Source organism: Ursus americanus, chromosome 24 (genome assembly GCF_024610735.1).
Source record: "Ursus americanus isolate L20-20 chromosome 24, mUrsAme1.1.p, whole genome shotgun sequence".
NCBI lineage: Eukaryota > Metazoa > Chordata > Mammalia > Carnivora > Ursidae > Ursus > Ursus americanus.
The window spans coordinates 5,771,093-5,792,067 of NC_142150.1; the positions used below are offsets into that span (position 1 = coordinate 5,771,093).

At 39.5% G+C, this 20,975-nt stretch overlaps 1 protein-coding gene across 50 annotated transcripts in view; it reads right to left on the minus strand.

Annotated features, from left to right (window-relative positions):
* Nucleotides 1-20,975, minus strand: part of SOX6 (SRY-box transcription factor 6) — a 586,648-nt gene that overhangs the window by 59,660 nt on the left and 506,013 nt on the right. For all 50 annotated transcript variants that reach the window (XM_087855313.1, XM_087855321.1, XM_087855326.1 and 47 more), the window contains one exon: nucleotides 18,156-18,343. In XM_087855313.1, the coding sequence (XP_087711439.1) occupies nucleotides 18,156-18,343 (188 nt within the window). The remainder of the gene's footprint in view (nucleotides 1-18,155; nucleotides 18,344-20,975) is intronic.

Sequence of the window (20,975 nt, forward strand, 5' to 3'; positions counted from 1 at the left end):
GATTAAATAAACTCATATTCAATTTTTATATGACTAAAATTTTAATTTTCCAAAGACCAAAGGACCAGCATAACAAAAATTGCTGAAAAGGCTGCCCGACCTTCTGGCCTGCGTCAAGACCAGCATATTAAAAATCTGTAATTTATACAAGGCTTCAAATTGTGGGTTGTGTTCTCTTTTTAGTAATATGTTATGAAGGGCTGGATTAGACTGCTAAGACCAAATAAACAAACAAGTCCTAATATAATCCATTTAGGAATCTAATTTGATTCAAAATATTAGTTTTCTGAAGACCAACTAATATATTTATAGCGCTCAACCTTTGTACTTTATTGTTTTAGGACTCGGGGCCCATTGTTCTAAATAGGCACTTCTCCTCCTGGATAAACTGATTTGACTGCAAACTTTATTCTTTAGTATAGTTTCTACTTGAAGATAAATCAATATTAAATATTCCCTCAAATATCATCTATAGATCCTTTTTGTCTCATTACATTATTTTTTTAAGAGAGGGAGACGGGGGAGGGAGGGAGAGAGGGAGAGGGAAAGGAGAGGGAGAGGGAGACAATCTTAAGCAAACTCCACACCCAGCATGGAGCCCCATACGGCCCTCGATCTCATAACCCTGAGATCATGACCTGAGCCAAAATCAAGAGTTGGACGCTTAACCGACTGAGCCGCCCAGGTGCCCTTCATTACACTATTTTTTAAAAATTTCGTGTTCATGGCAGTGATTCTGGCAAACCAGTTTGTACAAAAAGAGGTGCAATTCATTACCTCTCACAGCGCTGTGATCTCACCGTATTATCCTGAGCACTAAACCCACCTGCATTGCTAATTCTTAGTCCTCAGGTAATTCCTTGAGAAAAAAATTAACGCTTCCTTTAAACTCCAGAGATCTTTCGTACAACAAACCCGATTTACTTCAAATAGACTGCACGTCCTTTCTACATCCTCTCCTTCCCAGCACTACCCACAAAGATGATAAACAAAAAATTGTTTTAGTTATGGCAAAAAAATGATGACGTGCTCCTGATTTATGCTATCGGCCTAAGCCGGCTTTGAGTCCACCCCAGTCCAATCACACAGGAGGCAGGAGGCACACGGCATAAAACTTCCCTTCTAAGCTGAAATCGCTGACTCGGTCACCTGGCTCCTCACATAATACGGCACATGTGCAGCCTCGGTGACTTCCAGCATCGTATAACTGCTAAGTCCTTTTACATACTTACGTCATCTGTAAGGAGTGATTATCCTAATTGTATAGAATATACTGAGGCTCAGTAAGATTAGAGACACCCCCAAGATCACACAGGTGATAGTCAAGAGTCAGAAGTAGACAGGTCTTGAGATTTAACACCCAAGCTGAATTCCTTCTACTCTTTGGCATAGCTTAATTTACGAGCTTCCACTCGGTTTTAGGTACAGGTCTTGAAATCAGGAAGATCAGGACCCACGCTGGCTTCCCAAGCCTGGTAAGCCCATATTTATTTTATAAATGTAACTTTCTGAAGCTATAGGGTCAGGTCTAAGATTTTACTGTATTGCCGTTTAAGTAAATAAAATCAGCATTAGAGTCTGAATTAATGTGTACTGGTTGTCTCTCGGCCTCCCTAGGCTTTGCTACCTCCTTCATATTGGGTTAATTCTTATGCAAAATTTTAGAGACCCTACCGTGGGAGACGCACACTCTCCTGTTACAGGGGAGTAGGCTAGGTAAATGAGGTATTATGCTATACTCCAGAGCCCTGCCACAGAAGCGTGCAGAGACAGCAGCTGCCCCTTGTCAGGGTAAGAGCTTGGAGAAAAATCTTCACCAGTGGTCAGAGACCGCACCCTAACTGCAGTACAGCTGCAAGACTGCAGAGAGAGCAGGAGCTGACAAGTGAAAGAGGGAGGGAAGGAAACAGAGAGGAGGAAGGACAGGGAAATGGAAGGGGGAGTGGGGAGAGATGGCAAGATAGGGTAAGAAGGCGATTAGGGACAGAGGAAGGAAAGGACAGAAATAGACTCTCGTACATATGAGGAGGCAGAGGCAGAGAAGAACGGATTTTGGGAAGCTGATCAATGGTCTCCAGAATAGAGGACATAAGAGAAAGTGGCAGGGAGGCAGAGAAACTTGGGACAGCTAGAAGAGACTTCAAAATTCTTCTAAGATCCAGTAAGACGCAACTCTCCTATGATGTGAACTTCCTCTGACTGAGGAAAGTCAGACACACACACAAGCAGAGACAGACCCATACGAAAATAAATTTTTATCCCCAGAAGGATAACTACTTCTTCCCAAGTCTGGTCCCAAGTCACAAGCAAGCAATCAATGAATCATAAGTGCACATTTTAGGCTCAGTGATCGTGGGACAACAAGGCCTAAGACTCGGGCTCTTCTTTCAAGCTAATCATAGTAACTTAAGAGTGTGAGGCAATGAAAGTATAGAATTTATACACGGAGGAGCTGATAACAGAACCTAGAGTAACCTCCATGATTCTCATTGTTTGTTTTTTTGTTTTTAAGTCTGGAATGGTGGATTAACAGGAGATAATAATCTCTATTGCATAACAAGATTGTTATGAAAATCAAATGAGATTTTTAATATAAAAGTATCATCCATAAATGCCTATTAAATTTATGTTACTTATTTCATATTTTAATTTGGATTTACAATCTTCTACCCCCCTCGTGTTTTTCCCACTGAGAAGTCACTTATCAGTTGCTTCTACAATCTCAACATAGCACATAGGTTGGCTTTCTACAAGTCGATGGTGTAAGGAGAAATACGCTCAATTTCCCTCAGCTACCACGACCATCGTTGTTACTCATTTCTTCTTTCTCTCTCTTTCTCTGTCTGTCCCCCTGTCTGTCTGTCTCTCTCACACACACATACACACACACACACTCATACACACAAAATCTCAGCTTCGAGGCATTCGGCATTCAAGGCTTCCATCGTCTGAACCGTGCGCTTCTCTGACCCAGAGCCCACATCTCTCCTGAATGAAGTGTCCTCCAGCCATTATCCCGTGTGAGGAGAGCAGTGTCCCACCAGGTTCAGGCTCAGATCCTACCTGTTTGCTCCTCTCTCCAAACTCCACCCTGCCTTCTTCCTTTGAGGCTTTTCAAGTCTTTCCCACTCCACAGACCCGCCCCTTCTACCTCACTGCTTGGAGGGGTGTCCTTTGATCTTTGTGAGCTTCATTAACCTTGCAGCTCCTTTCACTCACTTGACACTTGGGACCCACATTGTCAGTTTCCCTTGTAGGTATCTGCCCTCCTCCCACATCATTATATATTTTCCCTTCCGGCAGAAAGGGACTCGTCAGTTTCCTCTGAATCTCAAGCACCACAGGCCCACCACGTCATACCTCACGTGGTGCGCACGTCCTGCTGCGCATCCTGCTCTGTCGCCTGGTTGCAAAGGACAGTAAGGGAGTCGGAAGAAAATTCGTTTGCAACTACCCAAACTCGCATACATTATCTTATTTAACTTTTTCCAAAATCTTATATGGTATATTCATCATTTTCACCTTCTAAGTGGGTAAACAAAGGCCCATAAAAGTAACAGGCCCAGATGATAGATCCAGCAACGCATGGCAGTGTTAAAATGGAAAGATCACCTATTGGTCTCCGAAGCTGAGCTCTGGACCTCGATATGACTGATTTCAAAGGGTCCTGTTCCTTCTTGCATTGCCAGTGTTCTGCCTAGACCCAGGGAAATTGCTTTACAACAATCAAGAAAGACAAAACTTGCTACCAACCTCCCTTGTAGGAGTGCTATTAAAATTAGAGAACTCATCCTCTTAAGAGAATAAAAAGTCTTGATAAGCTGATGTGATTTTTAATATGCGTTCACTAAAATGTTTCTTTAGATGCTTGCCTTTTACCATCCCCATTTTACAGATGGGAAAACTGAGATTAATCTTAATATTGATATTTTAATATCAACATAGGCAAAAGGACTCCAAATTTATGGTCTTTCTTTTCTTTAAAAAAAAATTTATGTTGATCCTCCTGAATATGGGAAGAAAACAATCTTAGAGTGATCTTCTTTGTTGAAAACTATAGGGGACTCTTGCAGCCTACAAGGTATAGGGGACTAATGTCACAGGGCAATGCATTTCACAACACACCATTTGTGTTATTTCAGAACTAATCCTATTGACATCATTTATAAAAAGATATAAAGAGCAAATCAGGGTTGCACCAAAAATAAAAGCAAGTATTTCCATCCATAGTGGGAAGACAGCACTTTGGGAAATTCTAATCTTAGTTGCAAATGTCAAAGATTGCAAATTGGATCTTAGCTAAAAGTGAACTTCTGTCAATGTGCTTCCAATGGCACATTTTTGACAACCAGATTTAAGACAATGCTGAGAGAGAAACAGTGATGGAAATGATGAATAGAGTACATCCATGTGCAGAATTTTCATACATATTCTCTATACTCAGCCCTATGCCTACAAGCTGAAAATGAAAATAATCAAGTATATCAATACCTAACTGCACAGAAAGAAGACAGTGGAACACACAGGCAGAGACTTACACAGACAGACACACAGTCATACAGACACATACACATTTAGGTCAACAGAATGACAGACTAACACTCAGATTCAGAGAAAGACACAGACACTGGTCCACTGACATACAGATACTTACAGACACACAAACCCAGCTAGACTGACACACATTCAGCTAGACACACAGACATAAAAAAATACTAAAAAATATACAGGCACACTCAAAGATGCACACTGTCAGACAGACAGAGCGGATATTGACTTCCACAGATGTAGACAGACTCAAGGACAGACACACACACACATACACACATACCTGTGCATGCACACAGGTTGTAGGTGCACACACACCAGTCACACTCAGAGATAGAAAGTTATACACAGGGAGCAGTCACTCCCACAGACAGACGGACAGGCAAACTCACACAAATTTAGACCCACAATGAGAGAGGTACACATACGCACTCACAGACGTCCACATGCATGTAGCACACACACACACTCATACACACACTCACTCACACATACTTACACTCACACACACACATACACACTCTCACACACACTCACACACACACACACATACACACACACACACACACACTCATGTGGAGCCACAGCTCATGTGTGGCCTGGAGCTTGGGTTCAGGGCCCACCAGAACACATGTGCGGCGGCTGGCATTGGGGGAGAAGGTGAAGTCCATCTGCTATTGTGAAAAAAATGCAAGATTTGAAAACAGGAACTTTGAAGAGTCTCAACTTTGACACTACCTGTTTGAATGTAAGCAAATGATTTAAGCTCTTCGAACCTCATCCTTTTCTGTAAAAAGGGAATGATAAACATTAAAACTCTAAGAATGGCTATTGGAGTTACATGTAAAAAAAAGTGTGAAAAAGTACTTTTCAAACAATGGAAAGCGCTGAATTTTTTGTGATTGTTATTATTATATTACTATTATTATTATTATTATTATTATACCGTGTTCTTAAAACGGCAGCCAGCAAGAAAAGCTCTTAGGAAACGACAGGGTGAAAGCACTGTGTTTGGGGAGCATTTTATCTCAAAGGCAGTGAAGCCATACAAATCCTAGAGGTTGGATTAGAGAAAATAAGGTCAATTTATTATGATTCTGGAGGAATGGAAATCGATGAAGTGATTTTTGTAGGATCCCTACAAATCCAAGGGCAGAGCAAATATTCCTCCCCATTCTCAGGGCAGAGGTCCCTAAGGAAAATCTTGAGGATGTACTGAAGCCAACATCTGTGAAATGGGACACCAAAGCCTAGGGAAAGCACGCAGCCGTTAGCAGAGCTCCTGGCGCGGGGAAATCCAGGTGGGTCCAGTTTCTCAATGATTGCAGATAGTAAAAAAATACAGCGTGTTTTCAAGTGATAGCTTATGTTTCTCTGAGAAGTCTAAAAATTAGAATCTAGACGGGTTCTTTGTTAGACTTAGGAAGCAGTTTATATGGTCTCAAGGAGCTTTGTGAAAACTTGGGAAAATAGTTCAGAATCTGTTCACCCTTGCTAAGGTTGTGTCTTAAACTGAACCCAACTTGAAATGCTCAAATTTAACTGGGTTTTTAAAAAGATGATTTGTCATTTAAGTGGCCTAATTCTTACCTCTAAGAACTCTGCAATCAAATGACTTCAAGCCTAATTTTTTTGTTTCAGTTGAGAATCATAGCTATATATATTTTTCTTTAATGTGCATTTTAAAAAATAACTGAAATATTCCTGACATGTGTTTTGAATTTTCTGCAACTCAGGTATTTTAAATTGTTTAGTAGATTGAGTCGATTCTAAAGGCCATCTAGGTGGAACTGATCTAAATTAGAGGCTGAGAATTCTTAAGAAATAGTTTATGGATTGCCTTATATGGAGCAATACAACATGAAGTCACTGACACCTTTCTCTGTATATTGGTTGTAACATCCTTTCTCTGCATATTGGTTCTCTTTCCGCTGGAAAAGTTCTACCTCCATGACATCAGGACAGGTTCTAAGGAATCTAAGGAGATTCAAATAAATTTCAAATGGAGCGCTGTCTACAGAAATGCTCTGGGAAATCCTACGAAAAAGAAGGGAATGGTTCTTTTGTGTTGTTTTTTAAAGCATGGTCTTAGGCACTTGGCTTATAGTTTCTTGATTAACTCCCCAATAACCAATGGAACTAATTATTATTAATCACAGACGAGGATACTGAGGCTCAGAGAGGTCATAGACCTAATGAGTGATAGAACCAGAATCTGAAGTCCACATCAGTCTGACTCAAAAACAAGCTTTTTTCACTTTTCCACTTTTCTTTAAAGGTCTCTCCCACCCCTTCTTTAAACTGCCATGATATTCCTCTTAGAATGTAGTTCAGGTTAAATGTGCCCCTCTACAAGCACCTCTGATGGCTCACAATTATCTGCAAAGATACACCTAAACTAGCCATGGCAATGACCTCTTTCAGCCCCACCTTTCTACCAGTTATATGTCAGGCACTGGACGAGGCAAGCGACATGGATTATTTTACTGAATCTCCCCAACAACGCCTTGTGTTTAGAAACTATGAATATTCTCATTTCTCAGATGGAGAAACTTTGGCAGTCTAACTTCTGATCTTTTGCTCTTATCCACAATCTTATTCAAGTGGATGGTGGAGCTAGGAAGGCAGGGAGAAATGGAGAGGAGAGAGAAGAGAGGAAAAGAAGTGGGGAGAGAGGGAAAGAGGAGAGAGACCATGAAGGAGGGAGGGAGGGAGGAAATATTTACTAATATATATGTATATAATAATATATATGTGTATATATATATATATATATATATATATATATGATTTACTAGGAGGTTAAATATTGTATCATTTAATTCTCAAATTCTGACATTTTTACAGACAAGGAAGCTAAGCCTCTGAGATCTTCACTAAGTAAAGGTAAAGCCAGGATTGAACGCTGGTTCCCTTCACACCACACCTGTCCAATACTGTGCTTTGTAGATAGTAAGTACTGGATTAAAATGGAATGGGATTGAAAAATAGTGTGTTTATGGGATAAAGAATGTAGCATCAGTCATAAGACCCAAACCAAGACAAAGAAAGCTAGGTAAAAATGGATGTATCTAAAAGATAGATGATCAGGTCTGTTAAGAAACAGCTCTGAAAAATTACTGTGGTTCTGAAACTGAACATTGTAGGCTCATTCCTGAGCATGTTTCAAGCTTTTATGCAGATACATAGAAGAAAACCCATGTTTCTCCTGAGAAACTATTTTATAGTTTCCTCTATAGAGGAAAAGTTTACAGAGTAGAAATTTATTTATATAGTAGTAGTGGATCTTATAACACATCTCCTCTTAGCCTTGTTACCAGGAAGCTCACAGTCAAGTCTGTGGCCCATTTATAGCAATTACTTAAATACATATTAGAAGAATTTTTGTACTCTATTTCTTCTCTAGTTTTTATCTTGTTTTATTGTATGTATCACTAAAAACCACCCCAAATTATTTTTGCATTAAGGTAAGATATAAATATAAGTAATATCATATTATTAACTTCTTGGCCCCTTAATTCAAACAGAATCAAACCAATAATCATTTCTAAATGTTCACAATAGTTTGATCAGTAAAGGCTGTTCTTAATGTTAGGGTGAATGCAATTAAAACACACATTGTATGTACATGTATTCCATGACCTGGAACAGCATGTATGTGAAGTATTCCCCCTGGCAATCTCAAAAACCCTTTCCGAGGGTTCACTAGACCAAAATTATTTTCATAATAATACTAAGACATTATTTGCCTATTCTCTAATGTGTGTACAATGGGATTTCCCAGAAGCTACATGGCATTGTGATACGGCAACATGCTGACTGCAGGAGCAGAAAGGAGAATACAGCTGTCTTCCACTAAGCCAGACATTAAAGAGATTTGCAAAAGCATAAGACAAAGCTATCCTTCTTACTATTTTGTTATTTTGAAAAATACACTTAATGCTCAAAAGTGTTGTTTATATTAATATCTAATGTGTTTAATTACTATTTTTAAGTAAATATATTGTCTACTTTTCAGTTTTAATATCTCATGATAAGTATTGATAAATATGTCCCACATAAATAAAAACTCTTTGGGGTCTTTAAGAACTTTCAAGAGTGTAAAGGGGCCTTGAGACCAAAGCAAGTTGAAAACAGCTGATCTGGAAGGACGAAGAGTTTAGATCTAGAAGGGATTAGATCTAGGAAGATGAAGGGTTAAAAAGTACCTACCATAGTGGTAGGTTAGGTCTATAAAATCCTCATTGCTAGTACATTTGCTCCATGCATGCCCAAACCAACAGCACTTTATGTGAAGTTATTAACTGGATGTATCAAATTTTAACCCTTTCACTGGGAGACCCATTAACATGGGCTTTTGAGTTAAAACACTTGTTGTAAACAAAAACTTAGTCTTTTATTGTTCTTTCCCCCACCACTATCCCTAGGAAGTATCTTAAACCGTATAAACCGTGTAAAAAAAAAATAAATTCTCACCATTCTTTCCATTTAATGTGCAGAAAAGTAAGGAGGCAAACAAGTTTGTTGTTGTTTTTTATGAATTAGGTCTTAAACTAGTAGCTAGGCAACCAATCAAGTAGCCCTGACAACAGAAATAAAAGGAGCTTAATGATTACATTCAGCCAGGAGCCTATATACAGCACTGCATAGCTGCCCAATGTTCTTGGTTCAAACGTAAAATCTAACGTTAATAAAACTTAAAAATTTTTCTGATATTTTAGGATTTTTGATCGGCATACGCTGTTTTAGAGAAACACTATCACACGGACAAATAGAAATACCCTTTTCAAGGAAATATGCATGAAGCATATATATCTAAGTAGACCTACTCATGATTTTAGGATTCACTTCATTAAAATAGATGTTTGAAACTCAGACGCATGGCTTGGTTTAGATTTTAGGGAAGATCGCCTTGTCAATCTCACAGAGATGTAGGAAACAAGTGAGACACTGGACCGAGGGAGTGCTGGAGCAACGTGATCAAGAGCTGGTCTTAGTTTCTTGATCTGCCAAGCAGGAATAGTAATACCTACATCGCGGAATGTGGAAATGTTCAAGAGATAGAATATATGTTATACCAGTTCTAAAGCTCAGAAACACTATAGAAACTTACGTGGTCATGATGTGAAAAGTACTACCTGAATGTTTTTTAAAAGCCAACTACTGCTCTGCAAAATGAGGATGCTGTAGTTCGAATTTGTCCCCTTCCTGCAAAATCTGTAATGTGCCCAAAACCCTCAATGCAGTTGTTGTTATCTGGGGAATACGTTGACACAGCAAAAAGTACTGCAACAGAACATCCCAGTCAACTGCTCACAAAAACGACCACCCTGATGAGTCAGTCCTATGTACATACACCTTTGGAAACAACGAAACCTCACTAGTCCGTGTGCTGTATAAGCAGCTTATCCATTGCAAACACACTTTGCTAAATAATTTGCTCACAATCTGCTTTCACTTACTGTTGTGTGGCTCTATTGATCTTCTGTCTGAACTTATCCTATTGTGTAACAATGAATATGTGAATCAATTGTATAAATAACAAAGAGCTGTGGCAATTGACGATGTGAAGCAGAAGATATCCAGTATGTTTTTCATTTCCAATAAAAGGGGGCAGTATTACATCAGTGTAATACTGATGTACTGTTCTGATATTTTTGCAAAGTATGGTTGAGGAGCAAGAATCTACACTTGCAAAAATTGAGCAACTGCCTTTTTGAGCAAACAGGAACAAGTTTACAGGGTGCCTCAGGGATTGAATGATTATGTTCCTATTATCTTGGTTGAAAAAAAATATCATTTGGGCATGAGAGATGCATATAGTTATCAAGAATCAGGTTAAACGTTTTCAAATATCATAGATTGAAATTTTGCTCTTTGGAAATATGTGAAAACATGTATTAAGTTAGCAAAGACAAAAGCTGGCTAGAACTCTAATATAAACACATTTGAACATTATCATGTTGGTTATGGCCAGATTCTAGCAGGTAGCTTCTAGTGTATACAAGTTACTTGAAGAATGAAAAAGAAAAATGTTTCTTTGTAAGAAGGTGCTGTTAGCTTCTCAGTGACCTTCAGCTCTATCTAAGACATTGTGGCCCCAGGGAGCAGTAGGTTAACCCATTCACCACTGAAGAGTATCAAAGAGTGAAAATTTAACAAAATTAACAATTACATGACAACCTGTCTGCGGTCTTAAAGTAAGAATGTAATATTAACTGAGCACCCCCTGTGTCAGATGAGTGCTCTACGTATGTTTTCCCTCGAAGCAATCCCTCAAGGAAAGGGTGAGGATCTCCATTTTACAAGTATGTTTATTGAGACTCACAGAGGCTAAGTAACTTAATTAAGTAACACAGTAGGAAAACGGCACAGGATGCTACTAGGATTAATGCTAGAAACTGAGTCCCGGGATTAATCAACTCCAATACCCATGCTCTTCCCAATTTACCACGTGGCTTCTAATTGTGTTGCTGTTCCACATCTCGCCTCCACTTCTGCCTCTTGGTCTATATTTGCACCATTCAACTTTCACTTTCCTGACTGATAGCTTTCCAGGGGCAGAACCAATGGACATCGTGGCCTGGAAGAATGACTTACACCAGAAAGGAGGTGACAAGTATGCAGCATTCAGGGGACTTGGTGCTTTTCTGCTTCGCAGTTCTTGTTTATTTTTACTGTCTTATTCCCTCAACGGTTTGAGATTGACAATGTAAGAAGTACTTCTATGTGTAACAGCCTTAAAGATCGCATAGAAAATTAATAAATAAATTTGTCTGGCACCATTCTATAAATAAGAACGTCAGAGTCTAAGAATTAGGACAGCTGAAATTTCATTCCTGTTCTGCCGTGAACCCACCATGTGACCATGGCAAGTCATTTTCATTCTCTAGGTCTCAGTTTTTCCATCAGCGAATTGAAGTGATTGGGCCAGATCAAATGTAATGTCCCCTCCGATTCTTCCACTCTACACTTTTAATCCCACCAATGTACTTCAGAGATAGTGTGATAGGAGTGTCCGTGGTAGCTTGCTTTGATACCCGATAAGATCAAACATTTTTCTTCAAAGATTCCCAGAAGGCGAGGGGAATGGCAATTCAAACCGCATGCATATACATGTGTAATCTGCCTACTTATGAGCAACTCTGATCAGTAGGGAATCGATCTACTGGCTCATCAAGATTATTAAGATGAGCAAAATAACCGGATTCCCAAGTTACATAACCGCTATTCAGGAAAGCTCTAACCATTACCGAGTCAGTACTCAAACATCAGGAAGGTCAGAGAAGTTACAGATCGCACTTTAACACTGAAACAGCCCACTCTGCCTCTCTTCTCTTCTGGCCAGATGCCCTTAGCTGAGCTCTAAGGATATTTAGAAGCAGCCTATTTAAAATTCTGCTGTGTATTGTCATGACTAAAATACTTTCTATCTTAGAGATGTCAAAACAACAAAATTTGGTAAGCAATTAGTCTATAATATGATCTAATTGCACTGGTACTTAGGGATAAAGATGGATGGTGTTCTTGGTGTGGAAAGCTAACGCAGAGGGCAGTAACTTAGACTTCTGCTGGCAGGACACTCACAATCCATGCACAGAGGCTATGTTGAAATGATGGAGCATAACAGCTCCTAAGGCGCCGTTACAGTCTATTGTCCCTACAATCTATATATTTAACAGACCCTAAATATCCTGTGACGCAGCCGACCAGAACAACTCCATTGGTGCCGTTCTGGCCAATCAAGTCAACAATGTTTCATTTTAAAGTGCTAAAGTCAGGATTTACCCAATAAAGTGAAATAGGCCATGGGTAAACTTGTATTCAGATGGATATATATGTGAGTCTATATGTTAGAGAGACACAAGCACCCCATGCCTGTGTAGAAAGTGTTTATCCACACTTATCGTATATATGAAGCATGTTTTATACATACCTAATGTTACTAAATGTCACAAAAACACTTTACCGTGGACATCCTCATGCTTTGCCCAGATCCTCCCTCAGGACTGAGAGATTGACTCCCTCAGCTTCAGGAAACGTTGTTGGCAGCTAGCCCTCAGTTGTGGGCCCTCTTTGGCATTGTCTCAGCTAAAGACAGTCACCTCACCCAAGGTCATGTCCCCTCGCCAGGGTAGCCCTCATCCAATGACTGGCTGACACAAGTCTATAAAAGTTCACCCCCTCCACTCAATTTGAGACAATTCTGAATGGCACAGCAGCCTTGAAGCTTCTGATGGGGTTGACTGAGGCTTGACTGAGACTGCATCATAGACCGATCCTGCTTTTGCCCTTTTCCTTCCACGGGTGGCCGTTAGAAAGAGCACACCCCAATAAACATTCTCGCTAATGTCTGTCTCTCTCTCACTCTGCTTCTCAAGGAACCCAAATCTGTGACACACTCCTTTGTAAAGACTGTCTAAGTAAGAGAGTGAAAAGGCATGCTTAATAAACTATAGGGTTTTATGACAGCAACACTGTGAAAAATTCTCTAAAACTGTATTATGGGTTACAAAGAACAAATTCATAAATCTAATTTATGGATCTCTATGTTTAAGAAAACAGATAATTCCAAAGTGAACAATTTTGAAGACACTTAAATTGAATTTGTCACAATCCATTTCACCTATATTGTTGCACATTATATATTTACCCTCTTTGACCTCAGAAGAAAATCTGATCCTCAGAAGAAAAAGCGGTGTCCTATGGAACCTCATAAAATTAAGATGGATATTTTGATTTTAAGAGAGCCAAAGCTACCATAATGCTGTTCTTAATTTACTCTTCTGTCTGCATCTAACCTAACAAGCAAGGACAGATATCAGCTCTAGAAACTCAACAAAGCCTATAAACCCACAAAATACATGTTCAAAACAGTGAAATTACTAGGAGGGAGATCATGTTAAGGAGAGCCTATGAACTCTCCTTGTACATAATGGAATAGAATTGATTTTTCCATTATGCTTGACTTTCCCAGTGCCCAAAATGCAACCCCAGTAAAGTCATCTACAGAGACAGTTGTCTTCAACCAGGAAACCAGAGTTTTCTGGTTCTGCAGAAATTACTTTGCTACTTACCCTCAGGGGCTCTGTTATATTCAGTGTGACATATTTTAGGTCAAGCTTGGATTTATTAGTATTTTTTTCAATTGTAACCTAATCTCTCATCTCTTTCCCATGTCTTCCAAAGCAAAAAAAGAATATTTCAGTACCTCAGACTTCTCGCTCCCAAATGAATTAAGAAAAGTCAATGAACAACACTTAAAATTAACTTGTAGTGTTTGAAATTAGTAGTGTCTTAAGTTTGAACTCCAACTCCAACTGATGATACAAATTCAACAATACAGGGTCACGGTGTCAGACAAGCAGAGATTCATTGCTAGAAGCAAGGTATGCTCAGTGCCAATTTACTCCTAGGTATGGTACACATGGATTAGAATGTTCTCTTCCAAGGCTGGTTGGAATGACAGATGGCCTTCAGTGAATGGCAGAGTTGCTGCAACAATACTGAATTTATTTCTCATTACTCCCTCAAACTAAATGGCATAAGTATACATTATGCTTTAAAGATTCTCTATGCTAACATTTCGAACAAAAATTTCTAGATGCATTTTTCCAAGAAATATTTCATTCAGAGCATTAATCAAAAGCAAATGATTTCCATAATTTAATAACAGAATGATTATTTAAATGAAATAATTTGGTTTTTTTGTGGAATGAAGTTTCTGAGATGTATTAATTCTAAATACATTTTATCTAGCCCAGTGATTTTTCAACTAGGGGCCATATTCTCCTTCCTCCACCAATTGAAGACATTTGGAAATGTCTGGAGACATTTTTGGTTCTCACCAAAGGGAGGGGTGCTACTAGCATCTAATGAGTAGGGACCAGATAGTACCCCCCACCATGACAAAGAATTATCAAGCCAAAAAAAAAAAAATGTCAATAACGCTGAGGTTGAGAAATCCTGATCGAACTTAATTAACCTGAAGTTCCCATAGCTTTGTGTAGCAACTCAGTTGGAAAGGAGTTTGAACTATGAGTTAGCCAAAATGCCAAAATTTGAAAAATCTACTGTTTCCTTCTTCTGACCCTCCCATTATTGTGTGAGGACCTCTTAACTGTGACAAAATAGTATATTTGTTCTCTATATTCAAGGTCACCCATGATTTAGGTAAAGGGGATAGGAAACATAAGAAAATGCCCACTCCACCAGGAGGCATACAGGGTATATTCACATATATCTTATTTCATTGTAACTCAGGTTACTATCCTCATATTATAGACAAAGAAACGGAGATTCAGAGAGGGTAATCAACTTGCCAAATATCACACAGATGTTAAGTGCAAACTCAGTGACTACTATTTCAAGTGAGAATATATATTTCAAAACTCAATACTTTCATATATGCAAAGAAAACTTCTGAATCACTAATGGTTGTTACTACTCAAAGAAAACTTCAGAATCTTTAATAGTTAATGGGATGAAGAGGATAAGTAAATTTTGCCATACATTTTTCTGTATTAAAATTTTCAGTAAACATATATTACTTTCATTTGAAGACTAATAAATTTAAAAAGATTTAAATAAATCATTGACATGCTTCTCAGATTAATTTTAGGACTAACCCTTGACAAAAGAGTAAAGTAGGTGATGGTCCCAAATGTATGTACCCCGTCTGTTGTTGTTAACCCAATTTCCCACCCAATATCTCTATGTCAAAACTTGTTTACTCACTCAGATCCCCAAAAAGGATCTTATAACATTATTCATATTAAGATTTAATATGTTATTTCATAGTGTTCTCACTGAGAATATAGTATCAAAGATCGAAAGATTGACTCTGTGTTTATCTCTAATAGCAGAATGGTAGAAGAGGTTTTGGGGCAAGACACTTCTTCTCTTGTGGTCCTGAGACCTCACTCTATATGCGACCATCTATTCAGGCAGCTCTTAAAGAGGGGTTCTGCCTTGTGAGGGTGGGGCACTTACTTGATTGAGCATATCCAACGACTGGCATGCGCATGACGAGGCCCAAGTATACAAAAGTTTATGGCTAAAACAGGCACCAAAAGACACATATTTCCCCAAATAGTTTCTCTCCTACCTGATCTGAACCTGCCACCAAGAGGATCAATAAAGGCAAAGGGGTCCAATAGTGACCAATTTTTTATTGATTGTTTAATGCTAACCTTAGTAAGTCAGTGCAGTGAGAACACAATAAAATTCCTCATTAAGCTTTGGGAAGTCAACACTTCCAGAGCTAAGCTTCCTAATCTATGTAAGGAGTGATCACATTCATACTTTGAGAATTCTATCATACGTCCATCCCCTTAAACTCTCTCCCAGCCCATGAACCCCAGCCATCTGCTAGAATGGCTAAACAGTATAGGAGACCAGTCAAGGATGAGGGGTTGACTGAACACGAGCAATGGCTCTGTATCCCACTGTCATTATTTGAGTCATTATTATTTGAGTCACTGTCATTGTTGAGTTGAGTAGTGTCCCCCCAAAAGATATCTTCAAGTCCTAACCCTTGGTGCCTGTAAATGTGAACTTAAATGGAAATAAAGTCTTTGCAGATGTAATCAAGTTAAAATGAGGTCACACTGGATTAGAGTGGACCCTAAATCCAATGACTTGTGCCCTTATAGAAGAGGGAGATTTGCACACACACACACACACACACACACACACACACACACACGGGAGACAGCTGGGTGAAGAGAAGCAAAAATTGGAGTGACGCAGCTATGAGGCAAGGAATGGCAAAACTTGCCAGCAACCATCAGAAGCTAGGAAGAGGCAAGGAAGGAATCTTGCCTGGAGTTTTCAGAAGGAGTATGGCCCAGCCAACACCTTGATTTTAAACTAATCTCCAGAACAGTGAGAAAATAAATTTCTGTTGTTTTAAGCCATCTAGTTTGTGATCATTTGTTATAGTTTTAGGAAATGAATACACCCAAAATCTCAGACTGTCACATCACCATACGTTTTGAAGAGGAAACAAAGAAAAATAAACAACACCCTGGTTATGGCTATATATTCAAATACTTAAGTAACAGTGCACATGACCTTGTACTTGTCTCATGACTTTTTCCACATGCTAGTTTAAAACTTTTAGGAAATAGGAAAGTATAAGTTTATTAGAAAGAATGGAGACTCTATCACAGCACCATGCTACAATTAGCAAGGACGGAAACAAAGAGGAGACTCTTGGTCCTAACTTATGTTAAGTTCAGCCTATACCAAATAAACGTATGAATGGAAATAACTTTTTAAATTTATTCTAAAACTCTTACTAAAGACACTGCCCACTATGCTACTCATTTGTCCCCATACAGTTCTCATGTCAAAAAAAAAAAAAAAAAAAAGAACTTTCAGAATGTGCACTGGGAAAATATTGTCATCACTTTTTAAAAAATGGCATGTTTCATTCATTCATCAGATAATCAGAATTTTTCACCAGTGTACTATGACAGCCTCTCAGCTGGTCTCCCCATTTCCATTCTTACCTTCCTACAGTCCATTCTCACATATTAGACAGAATGATCCTTTTACATGTAAATCAGACCATGTTTCTGCCCTGGACAAAACCCATTTGGGGATTCCCATCACCCTCAGAATAAAATGCAAATCCTTTCCAGGGCCTACAAGGTCTAGCATGTTCTACCCCAGGCTATCACTTTACCTCATGTCCCACCGCTCTTCCTTCTCTTGCACTACTCTTATCACATGGGTCTCCTTGTTGCTGGTACACTCTATGGGCCTCTACATGCATCACACCTGCTACCTGCCTGCTCTGCCTCCCGCTCTTTACCTGGCCTACCCCATGGCTTCACTGAGGTCTCCTTCAAGTGTCACTTCCTCACAGAGTCCTCTCCATCCCATCTAAAAGAACACCCTCTAACTCCCTATTCCCTTAACTTGCTTCTATTTTTCTCACAGCTTTTACTCACCTCCTGATATTACTGACATTACATTATCTACTTAATTGTTGATCTTGTCATCGTCTGTGCTCCCCTGTCACAGTGTGGGCTCTATGAGAGCAGGGATTTTTGTCTGGTTTGTTCACTGTTGTATCTCCAGTGCCAAGAACAGTGTCTACTACAGAATAAACACTTGATACATAACTTGGTGAATCAAAAAATAAATGAATGCATTTTGTAAGTTGCTCTGTGTTATTTTTTGCCCGGGCTGATAGGAAACTTAGTAATAAGTTCAATAGTGAGTCATAGTAATACAGTAGCCTTCATCATGAACATATATGCTTCTTCCTTCTTTTTAAATACTCTGATGTTCTATTCCTATTCTAATAACCTCATATAACCCCTTCATTATAAAACATTTTAAATCTTTTGTAAGGGAACAGAAAGACACCAATAGGCAGGTAGGGTGGGTGCCTGGTTGGGCACCTGGTTGGGTGCGTGGGAGGCAACCCCACAGTAAGTGGGAAAGGGCGTATGTGTTCATCAGCAGTAATGCTTGAATGTGATACAAAACAGCCCTCAAGCTAGAAGCCCAAATCTTTGGCTGTCTAGAGAGAGCCAGGTAAGTATGAGCCAATGGATCTAGCAGAGCCAGTGAAGGAGGGAAGCAAGTTTTACCTTTTCATTCCTGCAGTTGTTGAGCCCCATATTATTCATGGAGGACAGTTTCCCATCAACACCATGCGGCTGTTGCTGCTGTTGCTCCCGCTGGATCTGTTCTCGCATCTTCCGAGCCTCCTGAATGGCTTTCATCACTGTATCCTGATCTCCAAACAGGGCAGGGGAGTTGAGACTGGACAGGATATCTGCATACACAGGATGCATTATTAGAAGCTTATGAGGTTAGACGCTAACAAAATACTGCCACTACCCACTCCCCTGTAGCATGCTGCATTCTCTGAACAAGGACGGGGCATGTTTGCTCTTAAGAAAACTGCAGTACTCTCCATAGAGCACCGGGAAACCAGGATGTGCCGGCCTTTTAGCCCTTGAAGGATACCCCAGCATTCCAGTTAATCTGGGCCCTGTCACCCTACCTCCTCACAGAGGAAGGTTCCTAGATTCCAACTGCCAATTGTGTGTGTGTGTGTGTGTGTGTGTGTGTGTGTGTGTGTGTGTGTGTGGTGTGTTCTGGCTAGATCTAACAATCAGTGGGGGAGTAGTAGGCAAGAAGGGGGTGAGGAGAGGTACAGAGATATCTGTTATACTGGGTACACTAATGCAGGAAAGCTGTTTCTGGCCTAGCAGAAAAAATTCGGTGAGGCTACATGTGTATTTCAGCAACATCTTTATCTGTGTGTTCATATGTCCACTGCAGGAGAGAGGGGGCGGGAAGGAATACACTGCACTCTCCATCCCCAATCACTGGCTGGTTAATGAAGCATTCTACTCATCATGCTGCCTCAGTTATTTACCAAGAGAATGACAACCCATTCCCTACCCCCAGCCGAACACCTACTGCTCTCAGCTCCCTGTCTTCCTGATAGGGAGGCTGTATGTGTGGGAATGGTTTTCACATCAGTACAAAGCTTCAAATAAAGTGCAAATAAATATTTACTTCCGTTATATTCCATACAACTCAGAGGGAAAAAAATAAAATCAAACTAATTCTCTTCCATATCTTGCATTTTACTGTAGGTTAAAATTAATACTTTACATAAGCTTTTCCAATGTTTAGACCAAAAGAAGGCAATTGCTTGCTGACTGATCAATTTCAGCTGCTGTGGTAAAGCTTCATGTGATCCATTTGTTTGTATCCTGGTATGAACCTTTCAAAGCACATGCGTGTGTGTGCACCTGCATACACCTCAGACAGACAGGACAGAGGAGACCAGACTAGAGTCAAGTCCACACCATGTGTGCGTGTGTGTACAGTGCACGTGCATATGCATGAGTTTAGAAAAAATTCCCAAGGCTATCTATAGTAAATTGTTTAACCGTCAAACAATCGCTTCTTCGGGTATAGAAAACCCCTTAGCTTTTGCTCTGGAGCTTTTCTGATAAAAACCAAAGAGCACATTTCTATCTGATACTGTCTGGACGAAATTGTGATTGCTTCAGCCCATTTCCAGCTGATGATCTAAGAAATCTGCTCTGCTGAAGTGTACGCTCCATAAAAGCAAGGCTGTAACATAGTGATCTTTGTCCCTCACGATGCCCAGGAGAGCGAACAAATACTGTTCAAACAAAATTCAGAAGGGGACAATGGGAAGGCCACTGAAGCCATTTCAAGATTAAGCCTATTATTTATCCTTAAGTTGGCTTCCCCCCCACCTTATCTCACAACTTCCAACAATCCAGCAGCCATATTCATATACTGTAAATAACTCCCTTCTCTCTCCCACACGAATATCAACTGACTTGGAGTGAAAACCTCCTCGCCCCCGGCAGAGGCAGCCAGACTCAAAATGAGAACAGGCTGCTGTATGGATCCTAATGTCCCAAATTTTAACGAGGAAGAGATACATCTCACCATCAGAAGATTTACGTAAACCCAATACAGTGCAGCAAATACTCCAACTATGAGTTCACAAAAAAAGAGCTCCAAATTTACATAACTCAGGTGAGAGGACCCAGATTCTAGTCTTGGCTTTACTCATTAAAGCTACATGGCGTTGGGCAAGCCATTTTACCTGTAAGAATCAGTTTACTTCATCATACAATGAAAGTCATAATGTACTACATCATAAGGTGATTATGAAAAATCAAATGAGATAAGATAGGCAAAAATGGCTATTCAACTGTAAATGGCTACACTTATATATTATTTTGTTCATTATAATAAGCATTTCAGGCTCCAGGACTCAATAAGGCAAGGAAGGTAATGCAGTGAACTAAGTCCCCAATCCCTTGTTATCTCTGCGTCTTATATGAAAATTAAGAGGCTTCGTAACAACATGTTAATACTTATTTGGCACTCTGCTACCTACAAATGTTTTCACATTTATTGTTTCATTCCACATGTATATGTAAATGTGTTGGTATCGGTTCAGTCTAGTTTTTTTAATTTTTTATTTTATTTTATTTTTTTTATTTTAATGTTTTTTTTATTATATTATGTTAGTCACTGTACAGTAATCCCTGGTTTCTAATGTAAAGTTAGATGATTCATTAGTTGCGCATAACACCCAGTGCACCATGCAATATGTGCCCTCCTTACTACCCATCACCAGTCTATCCCATTCCCCCACCCCCCTCCCCTCTGAAGCCCTCAGTTTGTTTCTCAAGAGTCCATAGTCTCTGGGTGTTATACACAACTAATGAATCATCGAACTTTACATCAGATACCAGGGATGTACTGTACGGTGACTAACATAATATAATAAAAAAACATTAAAAAAAAAAGTACATAGTCTCTCATGCTTCATTCCCCCTTCTGATTACCCCCCCTTTCTTTATTCCTTTCTTCCCCTACCGATCTTCCTAGTTCCCATGTTC